Genomic DNA, 17,124 nt, shown 5'->3' on the forward strand with positions numbered 1-17,124 from the left:
TATACCATAGTTCTTCCATAGTATCCATAGTTTTAACAATGGTATTTGTAATAAGACTACGGAGAAGTATAAAGATGCAGGCATTGCACATAACCATGCCCCCTCCTGGAGTAAACCCACACTCTATTGGAGAATCCGCCCCCATTTGGAGGTCTCAAGTCTGCAGATATACCTACTTGTGCTTGCGGGCCACTTATGCGGTGCCGTCACTGTAAGTGTGTGCATGTGTTTGAATGTGTGTGTGTGAGTGAGTGAGTGTGTCAGATTTCTGTCATCAGCTGGAAAACAACAGATGACTTATAATGTCAAAAATGACCAAAAGATGGCAGTAGAGCTCAACTTATTGATGCCCTGGTTCCCTATCTGTCACTCACTCGAAGTTGTGTCTAGGGGTCACTCTTGGGAGCCCGAGACACCACTGGTCTTTGATAAAAGGCCAATGAAAATTGGCGAGTGGTATTTGCATACCACTCCCCCGGACGTATGGGTATAAAAGGAGCTGGTATGCAACCACTCATTCAGATTTTCTCTTCGGAGCCAAATGGTCGATGTTTACTGAGCTGACTGTTCATTCACCTCTGCTGGATCTGATGGCGCATTTCAGCGGCTTCTCCCTCCTCTGCACTGGTTCACTGTAGAGAACGCCCCTGGGCGCTTCGGCAGAAATAAGAGAGTATATTTTTATTAAAGAGTATATTCCTCTAAACGAGCGGCACACACGGGGTGTCTTTTTAAAGACGCATCTTTTTAAAGATGCCTTTCCATTTGTGTGTTATTCCTGGTTGCGGTCGTTATCTCCCAACTTCAGACGGTCACGATCGCTGTCTTTCGTGTCTGTGCACGACCCACACGGAGACAGCATTCGTGGATCATGTACTCATTACGAGAACATGACCATGGCAACGTTGCGGTCGTGGCTTGCCTTCGTAAGAAAGCAAGCCACCCTAGCGGCTCCCAGCCTCGGTCCTTTTACCTATGGGTATGAGGCCAGCGCGGCTAGCACTGGGGGCGATTTGGGGACCCCAATGGGACCACCTCCGCCGGGTATCCCCCCACGGACCTCCCATTCCCCAGCACGCTCGTCTGTCCCGATCGGGCTTCCGGATGAGTACGCCGGCTCATCTCACGGCGAGTTCGACCTCTTGTTCGGAGCCCGCGAAGCTGATGAGCTCTCGAGCGCAGCATTGGAGAGCGGGTTCGTCCAGTCTGACGCGGAAGCCTCAGCTGGGCTACCCCCCTCGGGTACAGTCACCCAGTCACAGGCTGACATGGAAATGACGGACATGCTTTCCTGGGCAGCTGTGAACGTCGGGCTAGAGTGGAACCCTCCGCTCTCCCCTGAACCCTCGTGGCTTGATGATTGGTTCCTGGGCTCGCGGCGCCGCTTAAAGTAGCCACAACCCGCTCCAGTTCCTTTCTTCCCGGAAGTGCACGAGGAGCTGATAAGGTCATGGGAGGCACCTTTTACTACCTGATCTTTCAGCTCCTCGCCCTCACTACCCTCGATGGTAGGGCGGCAAGGAGCTGGTATTCCAAGGAGCTTCGGTGATTCCCCCAGTGGATAAGGCGCTTGCGGTACACCTATGCCCGCAGAGCGCCGCCACCTGACGTGGGCGCCCAAAGCTCCCATCCAAGGCCTGTAGGTTTTCATCGTCCCTGACAGCCAAAGTCTACAGTGCCGCTGGACAAGCTGCCTCTGCCCTGCACACCATGGCTCTCCTGCAAGTCCACCAAGCCAAGGCGCTAAAGGAACTTCACGAGGGTAGTTCTGCCCCAGATTTGATGCAGGAGCTGCGCTTGGCGACCGACCTCGCTCTCCGGGCGATGAAGGTCAAGGTGCGGTCTCTCGGGTGGGCGATGTCCAACTTGGTGGTCCAGGAGCACCACCTTTGGCTCAACCTGGTCGAGATGGGTGAGGCCGACAAGGCACGGTTCCATGCTTCCCCCATTTCCCAGGTTGGCCTACTCGGCGACACCATCGAGGACTTTGCCCAGCAGTTCTCGATGGTGAAGCAGCAGACGGAGACTATCTAGCACATCCTGCCCCGGCGCGGCTCAAGATCCCGCACACTGCCTGCTCGTCGCCAAGGGCGTCCCCCTGCGGTGACTACACCGGCTCCGCCACAGCCCGCCCCTTCAGCCTGTCCCCGGCGTGGAGCCCACCGCAGGAAGCAGATGCCACCCGTCTCACGGCCGGCTGCCAAGGGCCCACAAAAGGCTTCGAAGCGCCCCTGAGACAGGCGACCCAGGGACTACGAAACCCACTTCCTTAGAGCTGGTAAGCAGACCACTCCATCCCCTGGTGGAGGGCCAGGAGGAGAATCTTTTGTTGCCTTTTCATTTAATTTCTCCGCATTACCAAGTGGCTGTGCATACCCAGTGTGCATAGCCATCATCACGACCACCATCCACCATTCCATTTTGGCAGGTTTGGTGCTCCAGCAGTGGAAAAATGGCGGTGGGTTGCTGCCAATCTTGGACCTACGAGTACTGAACCAGGCTTTACACAGACTCCCGTTCAAGATGCTGATGCAAAACGCATTTTGACGAGTGTCCGGCATCAAGATTGGTTCACGGCGGTAGACCTGAAGAACGCATACTTCCACGTCTTGATTCTACCTTGACACAGACCCCTCCTGCAGTTTGCATTCGAGGGTCGGGCATATCAGTACAAGGTCCTCCCTTTTGGCCTGTCCTTGTCCCCTCGCATCTTCACAAAGGTCACAGAGGCAGCCCTTGCCCCATTAAGGGAAGTGGGCATTCGCATCCTCAATTATCTCGATGATTGGCAAATCCTAGCTCACTCTCAGGATGTGTTGCGTGCATACAGGGGCCTGGTGCTCTCACACCTCAGCCGACTAGGGCTTTGGGTCAGCTGGGAAGAGAGCAAGCTCCTCACGGTTCAGAGCATATCTTTTCTTGGTTTGGAGTTGGACTCAGTCTCGTTGACGGCACGCCTCACGAACGAGCATGCACAGTCGGTGCTGACCTGTTTGAAGGCGTTCAGACAGAAAACAGCGGTTCCACTGAAACTCTTTCAGAGGCTCTTGGGGCACATGGCATCCTCAGCGGTGGCCACTCCGCTCAGGTTGATGCATATGAGACCGCTTCAGCACTGGCTTCAGACTCGAGTCCTGAGATGGGCATGGTGCTGCAGGACACATCACGTGGTCATCACGCTGATCTGTCACCACCTCTTCAGCCCTAGGACCGACCTCATGTTTCTACGGGCAGGCGTTCCCCTAGAGCAGGTCTCCAGGCATGTCATGGTTATGACAGACGCCTCCAAAACAGGCTGGGGCGCTGTATGCAACGGGCACACAGCCGCCAGCTTATGGACGGGCCCGCGGCTGCATTGGCACATCAACTGCCTCGAGTTGCTGGCAATTCTGCTCTCCCTGTGGAGCTTTCGGCCGTTGATCCAGGGTAAGCATGTGTTAGTTCGGACAGACAACACGGCAATGGTAGCATATGTCAACCGTCAAGGTGGTCTGCGCTCCCGTTGTATGTCACAACTTGCCCGTCGTCTCCTCTTCTGGAGTCAGTAGCACCTCAAGTCGCTGCGAGCCACTCACATCCCGGGCGACCTCAACACTGCAGCAGATGTGCTGTCACGGCAGGTTACCCTCAGGGGAGAGTGGAGACTCCACCCTCAGGTGGTCCAGCTGATTTGGAGTCGATTCGGGCAGGCACAGGTAGACCTGTCCGCCTCCCAAGAATCCTCCCACTGCCCGCTCTGGTATGCCCTGACCAAGGCACCTCTCGGTATAGACGCGCTGGCACACAGTTGGCCCCCTGGACTTCGCAAATATGCGTTTCCCCCAGTGAGCCTACTTGCACAGACCCTGTGCAAGGTCAGGGAGGATGAGGAGCAGGTTGTCCTGGTAGCACCCTACTGACCCACCCAGACGTGGTTCTCGGACCTCCTCGCGACAGACCCCCAACGTGAGGTTGGTCCCAGCCCTGACGTTGCTGTGTCTGGTGCGTGTTTTACGCATCTATTTTGATCGCACGCAGAGATTTAGAGTCTCTGAGCAGCTCTTTGTCTGCTTTGGTGGACAGCGGAAAGGAAGCGCTGTCTCCAAGCAGAGGATCGCCCACTGGCTCATTGACGCCAAAACTATGGCATATCACGCCCAGGACGTGCCGCCCCCGGTAGGGCTACAAGCCCATTCTACCAGGGGTGTAGCGGCCTCCTGGGCCTTGACCAGTGGTGCCTCTCTAACAGACATTTGCAGAGCAGCAGGCTGGGCAACACCCAGCACCTTTGCGAGGTTCTACAATCTCCAGGTGGAACTGGTTTCATCCCATGTAGTGACACCCAGGTAAGTCTGGGACAGCTGGCCAGGTGTATAGCTTGCGCATAGCTCCTTTCACCTCCCCTGAGCTGAAGACGTGTGCCGTTGACTCCCAGTAGTGTTCACAAACTGTGTTCCCTTGTTGATTTCCTCCGAGCCCTGTGGCAGACGAGTTTGCGGAGAAACTCGCTGCTGGCTCAGTACACATGCTAACTAAGCCCTGTACTACCACATGTGGTGGTTCCCCGTAGGTAACCCTATGCAACTTATATCTTCCGCTAATTCGATTCCCTGTTGGTAAACTCCGTTTTCCTTGGGCAGAGGCCCCTCTGCCCCAGTCACCATGCTTGTAGAAAATCCTCCCCCGCAGGGTAGGACCTACCATGGGACTTCTCCACATGACATACTTCCGACAAAGCTCGGCAAGACCATGTGACGTATTTCCACTCAAAATACCCCCTCCCCCCTTTGGGTGGGGTGTGGTCTCCACGGTGTCTTCCCCTTGGGAGTTACACCCCCCGACTAGACCTGGTAGCCCCAGTCAGTTAATTCATTGTTTTGGGGGAGAGGAAAAAAAAGAGGATAAGAGGCCATGACTGGGCTAGCCCGTCTCTATCTTTTGGGTAGTCGACTTGTCACACACCGTCAGTTCACGTAACACAGTTCAGCCAGTAGCGGCATTTCGTATAGGGACCCCTAGTGTCACTACATCGACACAACGTCAAGTGAGTGACAGATAGGGAACGTCCTGGTTACTTGCGTAACCTCCGTTCCCTGATGGAGGGAACGAGACGTTGTGTCCCTCCTGCCACAATGCTGAACTACCCACTGAAATGGCTGGGACCTTGTCTCGGCTCCTCAGCATAAAACCTGAATGAGTGGTTTCATACCAGCTCCTTTTATACCCGTATGTCCGGGGTAGTGTATGCAGTATGCATTCATTTTCAATGGTCAGTCAATTTTGACTGCGAATACCAAAGGTGTCACTTTTTTTTTTTTTTTTTTTACGACTAGTTAAGCATAGAATCAAGCCCATTTTTTTTTTTTTTTTTTTTTTTTTTTTATGTTCAGATGGCAAATGGAGGAAAGGTCACCAAGTCTGGTACTACTCAGATAAAGGAAAAGTTTATTAAATTAGGATGTAATGCGGTTCAGGAATGAGGAATGCTGTGAGTCCTGCTCACCTCAGTGACCTCAGGACAGCTCTCAGATGCTGGATGTGCCACTGCCAATCGTTGCTATAGATGATGATATCATCTAGATAGAGTGGCATACACAGCATGTGGGCAAAGGACTTTTTTCCATTGGATTGCTCAAGCCCAGTGCTTCTATACAAATTTTGTGAGGCACAATTACATAACAGAAAATACTTTGTAAAACAAACTCCAGCCAATAGAAGGCATAAGCACAAAGAACAAACAGATTCATCCATAGCTGTCCCGAAGGTATGTTCATCCACACAAAAAGAAACAAAACAGGCATCCCAGTTCTCGGACAATCAAGTATATATTTAACGAGTCGAGTTGACTCAGAGGTCACATAAGAAACACACCATGATTTCCTCAGTCCATCAACACTATAAAATACATCGCTTGTTGTAGGCATGTAGATATTTTGCGGTCATCCTAATCACTGGCTGGGAATTTCAGTGTAAAAGCGATCTTCCGTCAATGCAAAAGTTTTTTGAAGGAGTACCACTCCACAAAACAAACTCAAGCCGCTAGGTGGAACCAACACAAAAAGAAACAAAAATGTCACCCAGCTTCCTCAGACAGCCGAGTAAGTACAGCGAGTCAATCCACTCACATAAGAAACACTAAATGTCTTACTCACTCCAATGTTTTTTATGAAGGACAGTGCTTGTTTGGGGCATTAAAATATTTTGTGGCCATCCTTAGTATTTATACTCCGGGAACATCAGTGCAAAGGCGATCTTCCGTTGATGTAAAAGTTATTTTCAAGAACGTGTTCCAAATCAACTTTGGTCGCTGGCGGATTATCAGATAATTCCCTCTCTGATGACTCCAGATAATCGCCAATGACCAGATGTTTCTCAACATCTGCCACTCTTGTAACCAACTCAGAGAATTTTGTTTCCATCAGCATAATCGATCGACGTATTACAGCGAGATCTACCAAGTCAGCAACAACCTTCATCAGCATCACAAACATGTTGGACAGTTGATGCTGGATTTCATCCGCTGCACCATTCAAATCGAGTCCCCGGTCCGCAGGCCCATCAGAGGTTTCAGCTTGAGCACGTAAGTGTAAACCAGTGTCACATGACTCCTCTGTTTTTAGTTTTTTTTACATGCACATACCGGTACGTATTGCACCTTACTGTATACTTGTATACTGTATTGCACTAAACTGTAATATACTGTACCATGGCTTTGATAAACGTCATGTGAATACGTCTTTTAGGTGCTTTGTCTATGATGTATGCTCCGTGCATCTGCGCTTGAAAAAAATATTAAATACCTTAAATGTAGCAAGCTACTTTTGGCATGTAGTGTAACATGCTACTTTCTCTGAAGTTTAGCTTTTAGCTTAGCTTAACTAATTTTTCTGTTGAGTAGTTTGTAGCTTAGCTTATTATATTTTTTGAGTAGCTTGCCCAACACTGACCACGCGGCAGAAAGCTCTGGAACACCCGCCGGTCCTCCGCCTGGGCTTGTAGGAGCGCCTCAAACATTGCTCCTGTTCCACTCGAAGCTCCAGGAGGGCCTGGTGTTGAGTCTGGTTGATGCCAGTGAGGGTCTTAATGATGTCCGCCAATGGCAAGGACTCCACGATGACGTATCTTCCTCAATTCCAGGTTTCGGCACCAGTGTAATGCGGTTTAGGAATGAGAAAGCGGCCACGCCTCTGCCTCCACATAAGAAAATGGATTTTGATTAAAAGTTACCGAATACCATAGGAGGGTTAATCTACCATGCTGGACATGCATTCTTCTGCCTCTTTCACTTTCTCCATTACTTCTTTGAATGCTGACATAAAACCATTTATTTTATTTGTGATTGGTTTGTCCATTTCTTTGATAGCTTGTAGAACATCTGCATTGCTGGGGTTTAGGTCAGTTACTTTCTTTATCTTCCTCTATTCCTCTTAGTTTGTCCATGTGGTCAGGATCCTGTGACATATCTTGTGTTTCATTATTTATTTAGGGGCCAAGCACTGAAGGTGCTGTAGTCCCTATTGTATTCATTAGTATTTTTAGGGGCCAAGCTCCAAAGGCCACCATCTTGGATTATGATGTTTAGAGTTTAAAAGTTGCACGTTCTTCAAACATTGTCCGATTTGTCCAAACAATGTCTTGAAATATTCTCCAGACCAAGCCACAGAATTTATAATATACACAGAATTTTATAATATAATTATAAAAATGGCTGTTTTTTCCCATAACTTTTGAACTGTATGTCCTAAAATCATGAGGTTGGTGTCTGTGAATTCCTGAGGTCATGTGGATTTTAACGAAATAAGTTTTTCCCACATCAACCATACTGTCTGCCATATTTAATTCTATTAAAAAGTTATGCATCTTTTACAAGGATTGTCAGATTCAAAAGAAACTTAGAATGCATCATCTACATCATGTCCTGAGGATACCTGAGTAGTTTTGAGACATCGCCGCCTATAGTTCAAAAGATAATCCACATTTGTGTACTTACTCTAACCTTCCATGTCTCTTTGCCATCAGTCAGACATGTCAACTGAGTGGCACTGTGCGAGAATGTCTAGTCAAAGATCTGAGGTTGTGGGTTGAAATCCCTGTCTTGACAAATCATGCAGTTAACATTTCTGTTGTTACAGAGATCTTTGTATTTTGCTTACTGAATAGTTGTTGGGCTTCAAATCAAATTTAGATTTTCATCTTTGTTGAAAAGTTACATGAGAACGTAGTTGATAATGGTGACTGTTATGCTTGGCTATGATTCCTCTAAGCTTGGTATGTCCCTTTGTTGGCTGTAAATGTTGTGGCAGTGTGGTGCAGTGGATAGCACACTGACCTATGGAAAGGCGTAGATTTGAAACCATCCTGAGGTGTATGAGGTCCATTTGAATCATCAAGAGGAGAATAATGCATTGTTGAATTCAAAAGAAAATTGTTATGCAGTTTGGAGACAGCACCACATAGTGGTCAAAATATTTATTCAATTCAAACAAAAGTCTTCAAAGAAATGGCAGAGAGAAATTTCAAAATGTTTTTTATTTTTTTGTTCAAAAACTGCTGACTCTCAGCTTGGTATGTCTATTTAGCATGTGGCAATGTGGTGCAGCAGTCGATGTGCCATACCTCTGTGCTGTGGAGATTGAAATGTTACCAGTTTGAGACCAGCTTGGGGCATCTGGAAGTATTTCAAAATATCATGACTGATCTTTTCTTTCTTTCTGCTGGGTTTGATATAAGCCATTTCGGCTCTCCAACATTTTGAATACTTTTTTTTATTATTCAAAACCTGCTGACTCAGCTTGGTATGCCTCTACATCACCTGTAAAACTTAAGCAAAGTGGTCCAGTGGTCAGTGTGCCATCCCTGTATACTGTGGAGATCAAAAGGTTGTCAGTTCAAGACCACCATTTTGAATACATTTTTATTCAGAACCTGCTGACTCTTAGCTTGGTATGTCTCTTTAACACCTGTGAATCTTTTGTTTCTGTCACTTTTTTGGTGACGTAAAGTAGTGTGGGTTTGCTTTATATGTCATATTGATGCAATATTTTGTGCTTGCTATGGTGTAATGCTTGCCATTTCAGTGCTTGGCCCCATCATTGCTGCTTGCAACTATATTTATTATTATTCTGGCTGGGAGTCTATGGCAGCCCTATGAACAACACAGGAAGGAAAATGTATCAATTTTACACACTGATATGGGTAGGCATTAATAGACCCCATACCAAATTTGGGGTCTCTAGGACACATTCTATAGTGCCACCACTGGTTAAAAATGCACTTTTCTTTTGTGCATATCTTTTGAACCATTTTTCCTAGAAACAAAATTATTTTTGCATCTGATTAATCTCCTACTGATGATTCCAATGGACCTCTTACATTAAAACTCATTACAGTGACTGCTAATCTTGGATTATGTCATTTACAGTTTAAGCGTTTTCACTTCCTTCAAAATTTGTTCAAATTTGGGGACTCTAGGACACACTCTATAGCACCACCACCTGTTAAATCAGAATCAGAATTGACTTTATTGCCAGGTAAGTTTTCACATACAAGGAATTTGCCTTGGTGTTTGATTCATACAATAACAAAAAACAATAAACATAGTAAGATAAAAAATAAACTATATTTAAGATACAATATATAGCGAAAAAGTAAACTGACTGGTTTTAATAAAGGAGCTGTACAGTTGTGCAGGGATGGGCAAAATATATGCAGAATATGAACCACAGAATGTGCAAAAGTTCACTGTTCACAGTTGTTCACAGTTCACAGAAAAGTTCACAGTTAGAGTATAATAAAAGGTGCAATAGATCAGAAAATGTTAATGTAACGTGTAGTGTCTATGGAGGTGGGATAAGAGACAGTGTCAGTGGGGTCCTAAGCCTTGCTGCAGACAGGAAGAAACTGTTCCTGTGGCATGAGGTTTTGGTCCTGATGGACCATAGCCTCCTGCTGAGGGGAGTGTCTCAAGAGATTGTGTCTTGGGTGGGAGGGGTTGGCCACAATCTTTTCTGCCCGCCTCAGAGTCCTGGAGGCATACAGGTCCTGGATAGATGGCAGATTGCAACCAATCACCTTCTCAGCAGAACGAATGACACGCTGCAGTCTGCTTTTGTCCTTGGCAGTGGCAGCAGCATACCAGATGGTGATGGAGGAGGTGAGGATGGACTCAATGATGGAGGTGTAGAAGTGCACCATCATTGTCTTCGGCAGGTTGAACTTCTTCAGCTGCTGCAGGAAGTACATCCTGTGCTGTGCTTTTTTAATTAGAGAGCTGATGTTCAGCTCCCACTTGAGGTCCTGGGAGATGATGGTTCCCAGGAAGCGGAAGTATTCCACAGTGTCAACTGGAGAGTCACACAGGATGATGGGGGTGGGTGGGCCTGGGTTCTTCCTGAAATCTACGACCATCTCCACTGTCTTCACAGCATTGAACTCCAAGTTGTTCTGACTGCACCAGGTTACCAGATGATCAATCTCCCACCTGTAGGCAGACTCATCCCCACCAGAGATGAGCCCAATGAGGGTGGTGTCATCTGCAAACTTCAGGAGCTTGACAGACTGGTGACTGGAGGTGCAGCTGTTAGTGTACAGGGAGAAAAGTAGAGGGGAAAGAACACAGCCTTGAGGGAAACCAATGCTGATGGTCCAGGAGTCTGAGACATGTTTTCCTAGACTCACGTGCTGCCTCCTATCAGTTAGGAAGTCTGTGATCCACCTGCATGTGGAGTCAGGTACACTCATCTGGGAGAGCTTGTCCTGCAGCAGAACTGGGATGATGGTGTTGAAGGCGGAGCTAAAACCCACAAACAAGATCCTGGCATAAGTTCCTGAGGAGTCCAGGTGCTGGAGTATGAAGTGGAGGGCCATGTTAACTGCATCGTCTACTCACCTGTTAGCTCTGTAGGCAAACTGCAGTGGGTCCAGGAGAGGATCAGTGATGGCTTTGAGGTGGGACAGCACAAGGCGCTCAAATGACTTCATTACCACAGAAGTCAGGGTGACAGGTCTGAAGTCATTAAGTCCTGTGGTCCTTGTTTTTTTGGGGATGGGGATGATGGTGGAGGGCTTGAAGCAGGCTGGCACATGGCATGTCTCCAGTGAAGTGTTAAAGATGTCTGTGAACACTGGAGACAGCTGATCAGCACAGTGCTTCAAGGTGGATGGAGAGACAGAGTCTGGCCCAGCTGCTTTGCGGGGGTTCTGTCTCTTGAATAGTCTGTTTACGTCTCCAAGATGAAGAGAGTCATCATAGTGGTGGGGGAGGAGGGGGCCTCTGAGGTAAGGAGCTGTGGAGAGGACCAGGCCCCTGCTGTGATGGGGAAGGTGGAGCAGGGCTGGAGCTTATCGATGGTGTCACGGGGGGGATGGTGTCAGGAATGTCCCATTGTCTTTCAAAGTGACAGTAAAACTCATTCAGGCTGTTGGTCAGGTGCAAGTCATTAGTGGAGTGGGCTGAGTCATTGGCTGAGAACTGCTGTTGTAGTTTCTCAGAGTACAGCTGTTTGGCATCTCTCACCGCCTTACTAAACCTATACTTTGACTTTCTGAAACTGTCTCTGTCCCCACACCTAAATGCTTCTTCTTTCTCTAACCTTAGCTGTCTGAGTTTGGCTGTGAACCAAGGTTTGTCATTGCTATAACTCACCCTGGTGCGTGATGATACACAGCAGTCCTCACAGAAGCTGATGTATGATGTCAGAGCCTCTGTGTACTCATCCAGACTGTTGGTAGCAGTCCTGAATACATCCCAATCAGTACAGTCCAAGCATGCCTGCAGATCCTTCACAGCCCCACTGGTCCACTGCTTTGATGTCCTCACAGCAGGTTTAGATAGTTTTCATTTCTGCCTGTATGCAGGAATCAGGTGGACCATGATGTGGTCAGAGTGACCCAGTGCAGTGCGGGGGACGGTGTTATAGGCACTGCTTACTGTAGTGTAACAGTGATCCAGAATGTTCTCTTCTCTGGTCAGACATTTAAAAAAACTGTCTGTATTTGGGCAGTTCATGAGTGAGATTATCTTTGTTAAAGTCGCCGAGGACAATAACTAAGGAGTCCGGGTTTGTCCACTCCACACACAGTATCTGTTATGCGAGCACGCGCTGCACATCCTGCACGTTGACCTGCGGTGGAATGTAAACACCGACCAGTATGAATGAGATGAACTCGCGAGGGGAGTAGAAGGCTTTACAGTTTATGATAAAAGATTCCAGATCAGGAGAACAATGCTGTTGGATCACAGTCACATCATTGCACCAGCCACGGTTAGTGTAAAAACGGATTCATCCACCTTTTGTCTTGCCTGAATGTTCCATGTTTCGATCCACTCTGAAAAGTTAAAAGCCTGCCAGCTGCAGTGCAGAATCCGGTATCAGTCCACACATCCAAGTTTCCGTGAAGCACAAAACGGAAAATGAAGAAAAATCTGTTTTTCTGTACCAAGTGCTGAAGTTCATCCAGTTTGTCGCTCAGTGAACGTACGTTAGAGAAGAATATTCCTGGCAACGGTGTGCGAGATTCACGTTGGCAGAGACGCATGAGCACACTGGCACGTTTCCCTCTCCTCCGGCGTTTTGCTGAATGTGCAAAGGTGAGGGCACACAGTAATTCCACAGATGTGGCTATCTGTATATATAAAATTTGTAAGAGTTGTGACCCTGATGTTCATGAGCTCTTCTCTAGTGAAAGAGCTCCCGGTATTGTGACAAAACACTGTATTTACAAGCAAAACAAGACAAAACAAAGGGCACCAACAAACTGAGGCGGCCATCCACGGCACCATCTTAGATGAGAAAATTCACTTTTCTTTTGAACCGTTTTTCCTAGAAACAAAATTATTTTTTCATTTGATTAATCTCCTACTGATGATTCCAATGGACCCCTTACATTATAATTAATTACAGTGACCGCTAATCTTGGATTATGTCATTTCCACTTTAAGCGTTTTACACTTCCTTTAAACTTTGTTCGAAATTGCCCAAACCAAAGTTAACAAGTTTGATGTAAAACAGGAAGTGAGGCTATATCTCAGCAACACTTTGTCCTATTGAAAGAAAACTTGGTATGCTTCATTAGGACCATGATCTGAGGGTACATGCAAAGTTTGTTGACAGTGCCACGTATAGGTCAAGAAATATAAACCGTATGTCCTATAATCATGAGGTTGTTTTCTACTGATTCCTTGGGTCATGAGGATTCCAAAAATACCATACATTTTTCCCATATCAGCCATACTGCATTTCAGCCATATTGAATTTTATTAAAAAGTTATATCTTTTGAATGCATTGTCATTTAGGTGCTTGGCCCCATAATTGCTGCTCACAGCTATATTTTCTCTTGAGTATTTTTCTTATTTTTGGTGCCATTTCATTCTTGTTCTTTCGTTAACAAATTCAAAACAGGGGTGCATGGAGACTTCCCTCTTCTTAACAAAGAATAACACTGTACCTTCCAGAGAAGGGGTAGAACGAATGAGGCCGGCAGCCAGGAACTCCTTGATTTGACCATGGCCTTTTGGTCTCTGGTGGGGTGAGGGTGCGAGGCAGAGAGTATAAGAACCCCCGAGGGGGTGTGTGAAGGGTGAAGTGCCTAGAGGCAAGTCGATGGCACAATCATACGGGCGGTAAAGAGACAGATCCAGGAAATGAAGCAATCCCCAGACAATGAGAGTAATATCTTATTAGTTCAGTTAGGAAACTCTATGCGGTGCAGGTCGATATATACGGTTCCTGACATGCCTCTTCCTTCACCAATCAGGAGTTGTTAACCCCCTGTTAAATAATTTATAAGCAGGCAATCACCTCAACAGCTTCAACTACAGTCCAACAGTGCAGTGGTATATAATATTCACCCTCCACCTCCCCAACTCCCCCTGCCTAGATCTGCTTATGGGGGGTAACTGTCGTGTTCATCAGCAGCAGCATATCTCAACAGAAGCAGTGTATTGACCATGTTAAGCAGCAGCAGCTGCATGTGTAAGCAGATCTAGTCTGCCAAGACCAAACCTACTCTCAATACCATTTACACAATAAACTATTTTGTCAAGTCTACTCAAGAGTTGTCCTAACTGAACCATATTAGTTGCCCAATCAACATGCAGGTTATGCTTAGTGAGCCTGGGGTATCTAAGGACAATTGGAGCATAGGGAGAAAAAGAGCACTAGTGCCTCCCGGTGAGTTCCCCAAATGAGAAAACTCATTGGAGCGGTAGCCGTGTACACCTCAATTTATAATTCTCAATATAAACAGCAGCTCATAGAAATAAGTTCCCCAGTGGTTACTCGTGAATTTGATGAGTTTCAGAATCCTTTCAAAGCTGTCAATGAGTTCCACTTAGCTTTTTCATTCAAATGTGTGCTATGCTTGGGCCGTCCACATGCGTGTCCTTCTTGGGAGTTAATTTTTTTTTTTTTTTTTTTTTTGTGATTAATTGTAGTGGCTTCCTTTTAAAATTATAGCTTCCATGTGTGGGAAAGAGTATTTGACACTACTCCAAAAAGATTAGAGAAAAGCCTTATATTTAGTGAAAAAATAACAAGTGAAAAACAAAACCATGTAGAAGTAGTTGCAAGTGTAGTGTAAATCAAAAAAAGTCTCCCCTACCACACCACCTTTGCCACATCACTTCCTGTTTAAAACTGTTGCCCACAGGAAAAGCAAAAGCTAGTGCAATGCATTTTATTTACCATAGAAGGAGCACAGAAATTAAAGTGAACCAAATCATATAGTGAAGAAATGAATACATAATTAATACATTATTTTTATACTCCCTCTATATATTACTTTATATCGCCTACAATGTTATTATAAAGTATATGACAAACAGACCGTTTTTAACATTGTTGTTGTTATTGTTGTTGTTTTATATAATACTAATGCAAAACATGCACAAATAAAAAGGCTGTGCACAGTATGTTGTTCATACAATTTTACATGTATTAAATGTGTGGAAGATTGCATAGTCAGGAAGATGTGCTGTCACATTATCAGAAAATCTTAAGTTTGTTTGAAATTTCATTACATATACATGATGGACTGATTCTTAAATCCTTCTTCTCTACATCTTATGTTAAACAGAGAGTTTATAGATTTCTCTACTGGTAAAAAACATATCAGTGTTTGGTGGAGTTACATCATTAAAGTATTTATTTGATGGCCACAGTTTTTGTAACTTGAACCTGACCATGACAAAAGGAATAAGGTGTTTTCACACATTCAAGCAAAACTTGAAAAAGAAAAAGGTTGATGTTTTTGTATTTTAATCATTTGAATTATCAGAAATACAATGGGACGTTTTTTTCTCCAAACACCCATTCACCACCTCATCTAACCCATCATGCCTATTACACACTGACACATAAACTTTTAGAGCCTGCAGATAAGGCACATAAATACTGTCCAAGACATCCAGTTCAGAGATAAATACAGCTTAGAAAGACCTTGCTATGTATTTAGTACAATGAAAAACTATATCTTTACAACTTTGGTACAGTGTTCAGTACAATTTATTTAGTACAATGAAAAACTATATCTTTACAACTTTGTTCAGATCTTAAGTGGAAATCAACAGCAACAATTTTCCTTTGCAGAATTTTCATGATGCTATTGCCGATTTCCTTTGTCCTTATCCCATAAATAAGTGGATGCAGAAGTGGAGGGATCAAGATAAAATGAATTGACATAAAGGCATTAACTTCCTTTGTGACATTTAAATTAACTCGACTATATATCACAGAAAAAAGAGTGGCCACTGAAAAATTTATAAAAGTAATCAAGTGGGGGGTGCATGTTTTTAAGGCTTTCTTCTGGGCACTTATTGATGCTTTCAAAGAGACAAATAATATCCTGACATATGAAAGGATAACAAAAATTAGAGGTAGAACAACAAAAACAAATACCAAAATTATGCTATACAGTTCTGCCCATGTACTTTTGACACAGGAGAGATTAACAAGTATCATATTGTCACAAAACAGTTTGTTTATTGTATACCTGCACATAGGCAACCTTGAAGTAAGATACACCTGCACAGCTAGGGAGCAGACAGGGAAAAAGTACCCAATGAATAGCAGTAGTCTAATTTTTCCTGGTGTCATGATATTATGATACTGTAGAGGCTTGCAGATTGAAACATACCTATCATATGCCATAACTGTCAATATAACATATGCACATGTTGCATAAATATTAACAAAGAACACTTGAAGAATACAGTTGATATATAGTATGTCTTTCAAATCAGTAATAAGATTTTCCATTATTTTAGGAAGTGCAGCAGAGGATCCGATCAGTCCATTAATAGCCAGATTGAATAAAAATATGTACATTGGTTTATGGAGAGTTGTATCCAAGTAGATCACCAGCATCAATGTTACATTTGCAAAAACAGTTGTAAGAAAGACTGCAAGAGAGATTATGAAAACTCCATAATTAAGAGCACCAGGAGGTCCATAATTGGTAAAAATCAGAGTGATGTTCAAACTTGGCAGAATCATTTTTCCTGTTGAAGAGAAAATGCAGGGATTTTAATAACTGTTATATATATATATATATATATATATATATATATATATATATATATATATATATATATATATCACACACACACACACACACACACACAAATTGAAGTATAACAATACAAGCTACTTGTTTTAGATTATGTACATGGCTTTATACTGAATATAGTATGGCAGCCTACAGTATATGGAAATAATTTCAAATGAATACTGTATATAGTGGGTTAGGTCTAGTATATTCTGAGATATTCAAATACCTACAATATTCAGGCTCTCCTGTCTTCTGAAGTCTTGTATAGCTTTATACTGCTTCATGTGTTAAAGGCCCTCCTCCCTTTCATTTCAGATTACAAGAAAAAAGTCTTCCAGTGACACAAATTAAAAATGTTATAAACATTATGAGACACACCTTACATGTTATCCAAACTGACTTTTCTGTAACATGTTTTTTAAACTATGCTGAAATCTGTATAAATATTTACATCATTAGTAAAACAGCAGATTTTCAGTTCATAAGCAATAACGTTTTTCATCTCACATTTGTTTTCATGACACTATTGATCAGGTTTCGATTTAAGGTTTAGTGTAGGGAGGTACGTTTTGTTGATTTAAAACTCAAAGCATTAA

The 17,124-nt window shown here is 44.6% G+C and overlaps 1 protein-coding gene across 1 annotated transcript; it reads right to left on the reverse strand.

Annotated features, from left to right (window-relative positions):
- Positions 1-15,483: 15,483 nt before the first annotated feature.
- Positions 15,484-16,473, reverse strand: LOC127422005 (olfactory receptor 52K1-like). The gene has a single exon (XM_051665308.1). It carries the CDS (start codon positions 16,471-16,473, stop codon positions 15,484-15,486), a length of 990 nt encoding a protein of 329 aa, XP_051521268.1.
- Between the last annotated feature and the right edge of the window lie 651 nt (positions 16,474-17,124).

Source organism: Myxocyprinus asiaticus, chromosome 31, assembly GCF_019703515.2.
Source record: "Myxocyprinus asiaticus isolate MX2 ecotype Aquarium Trade chromosome 31, UBuf_Myxa_2, whole genome shotgun sequence".
In the NCBI taxonomy this organism is placed as follows: domain Eukaryota; kingdom Metazoa; phylum Chordata; class Actinopteri; order Cypriniformes; family Catostomidae; genus Myxocyprinus; species Myxocyprinus asiaticus.

Bases quoted from the DNA above. Each gene is read 5' to 3' on its own strand.
- LOC127422005 (XM_051665308.1), bottom strand. From the start codon at position 16,473: ATGATTCTGCCAAGTTTGAACATCACTCTGATTTTTACCAATTATGGA.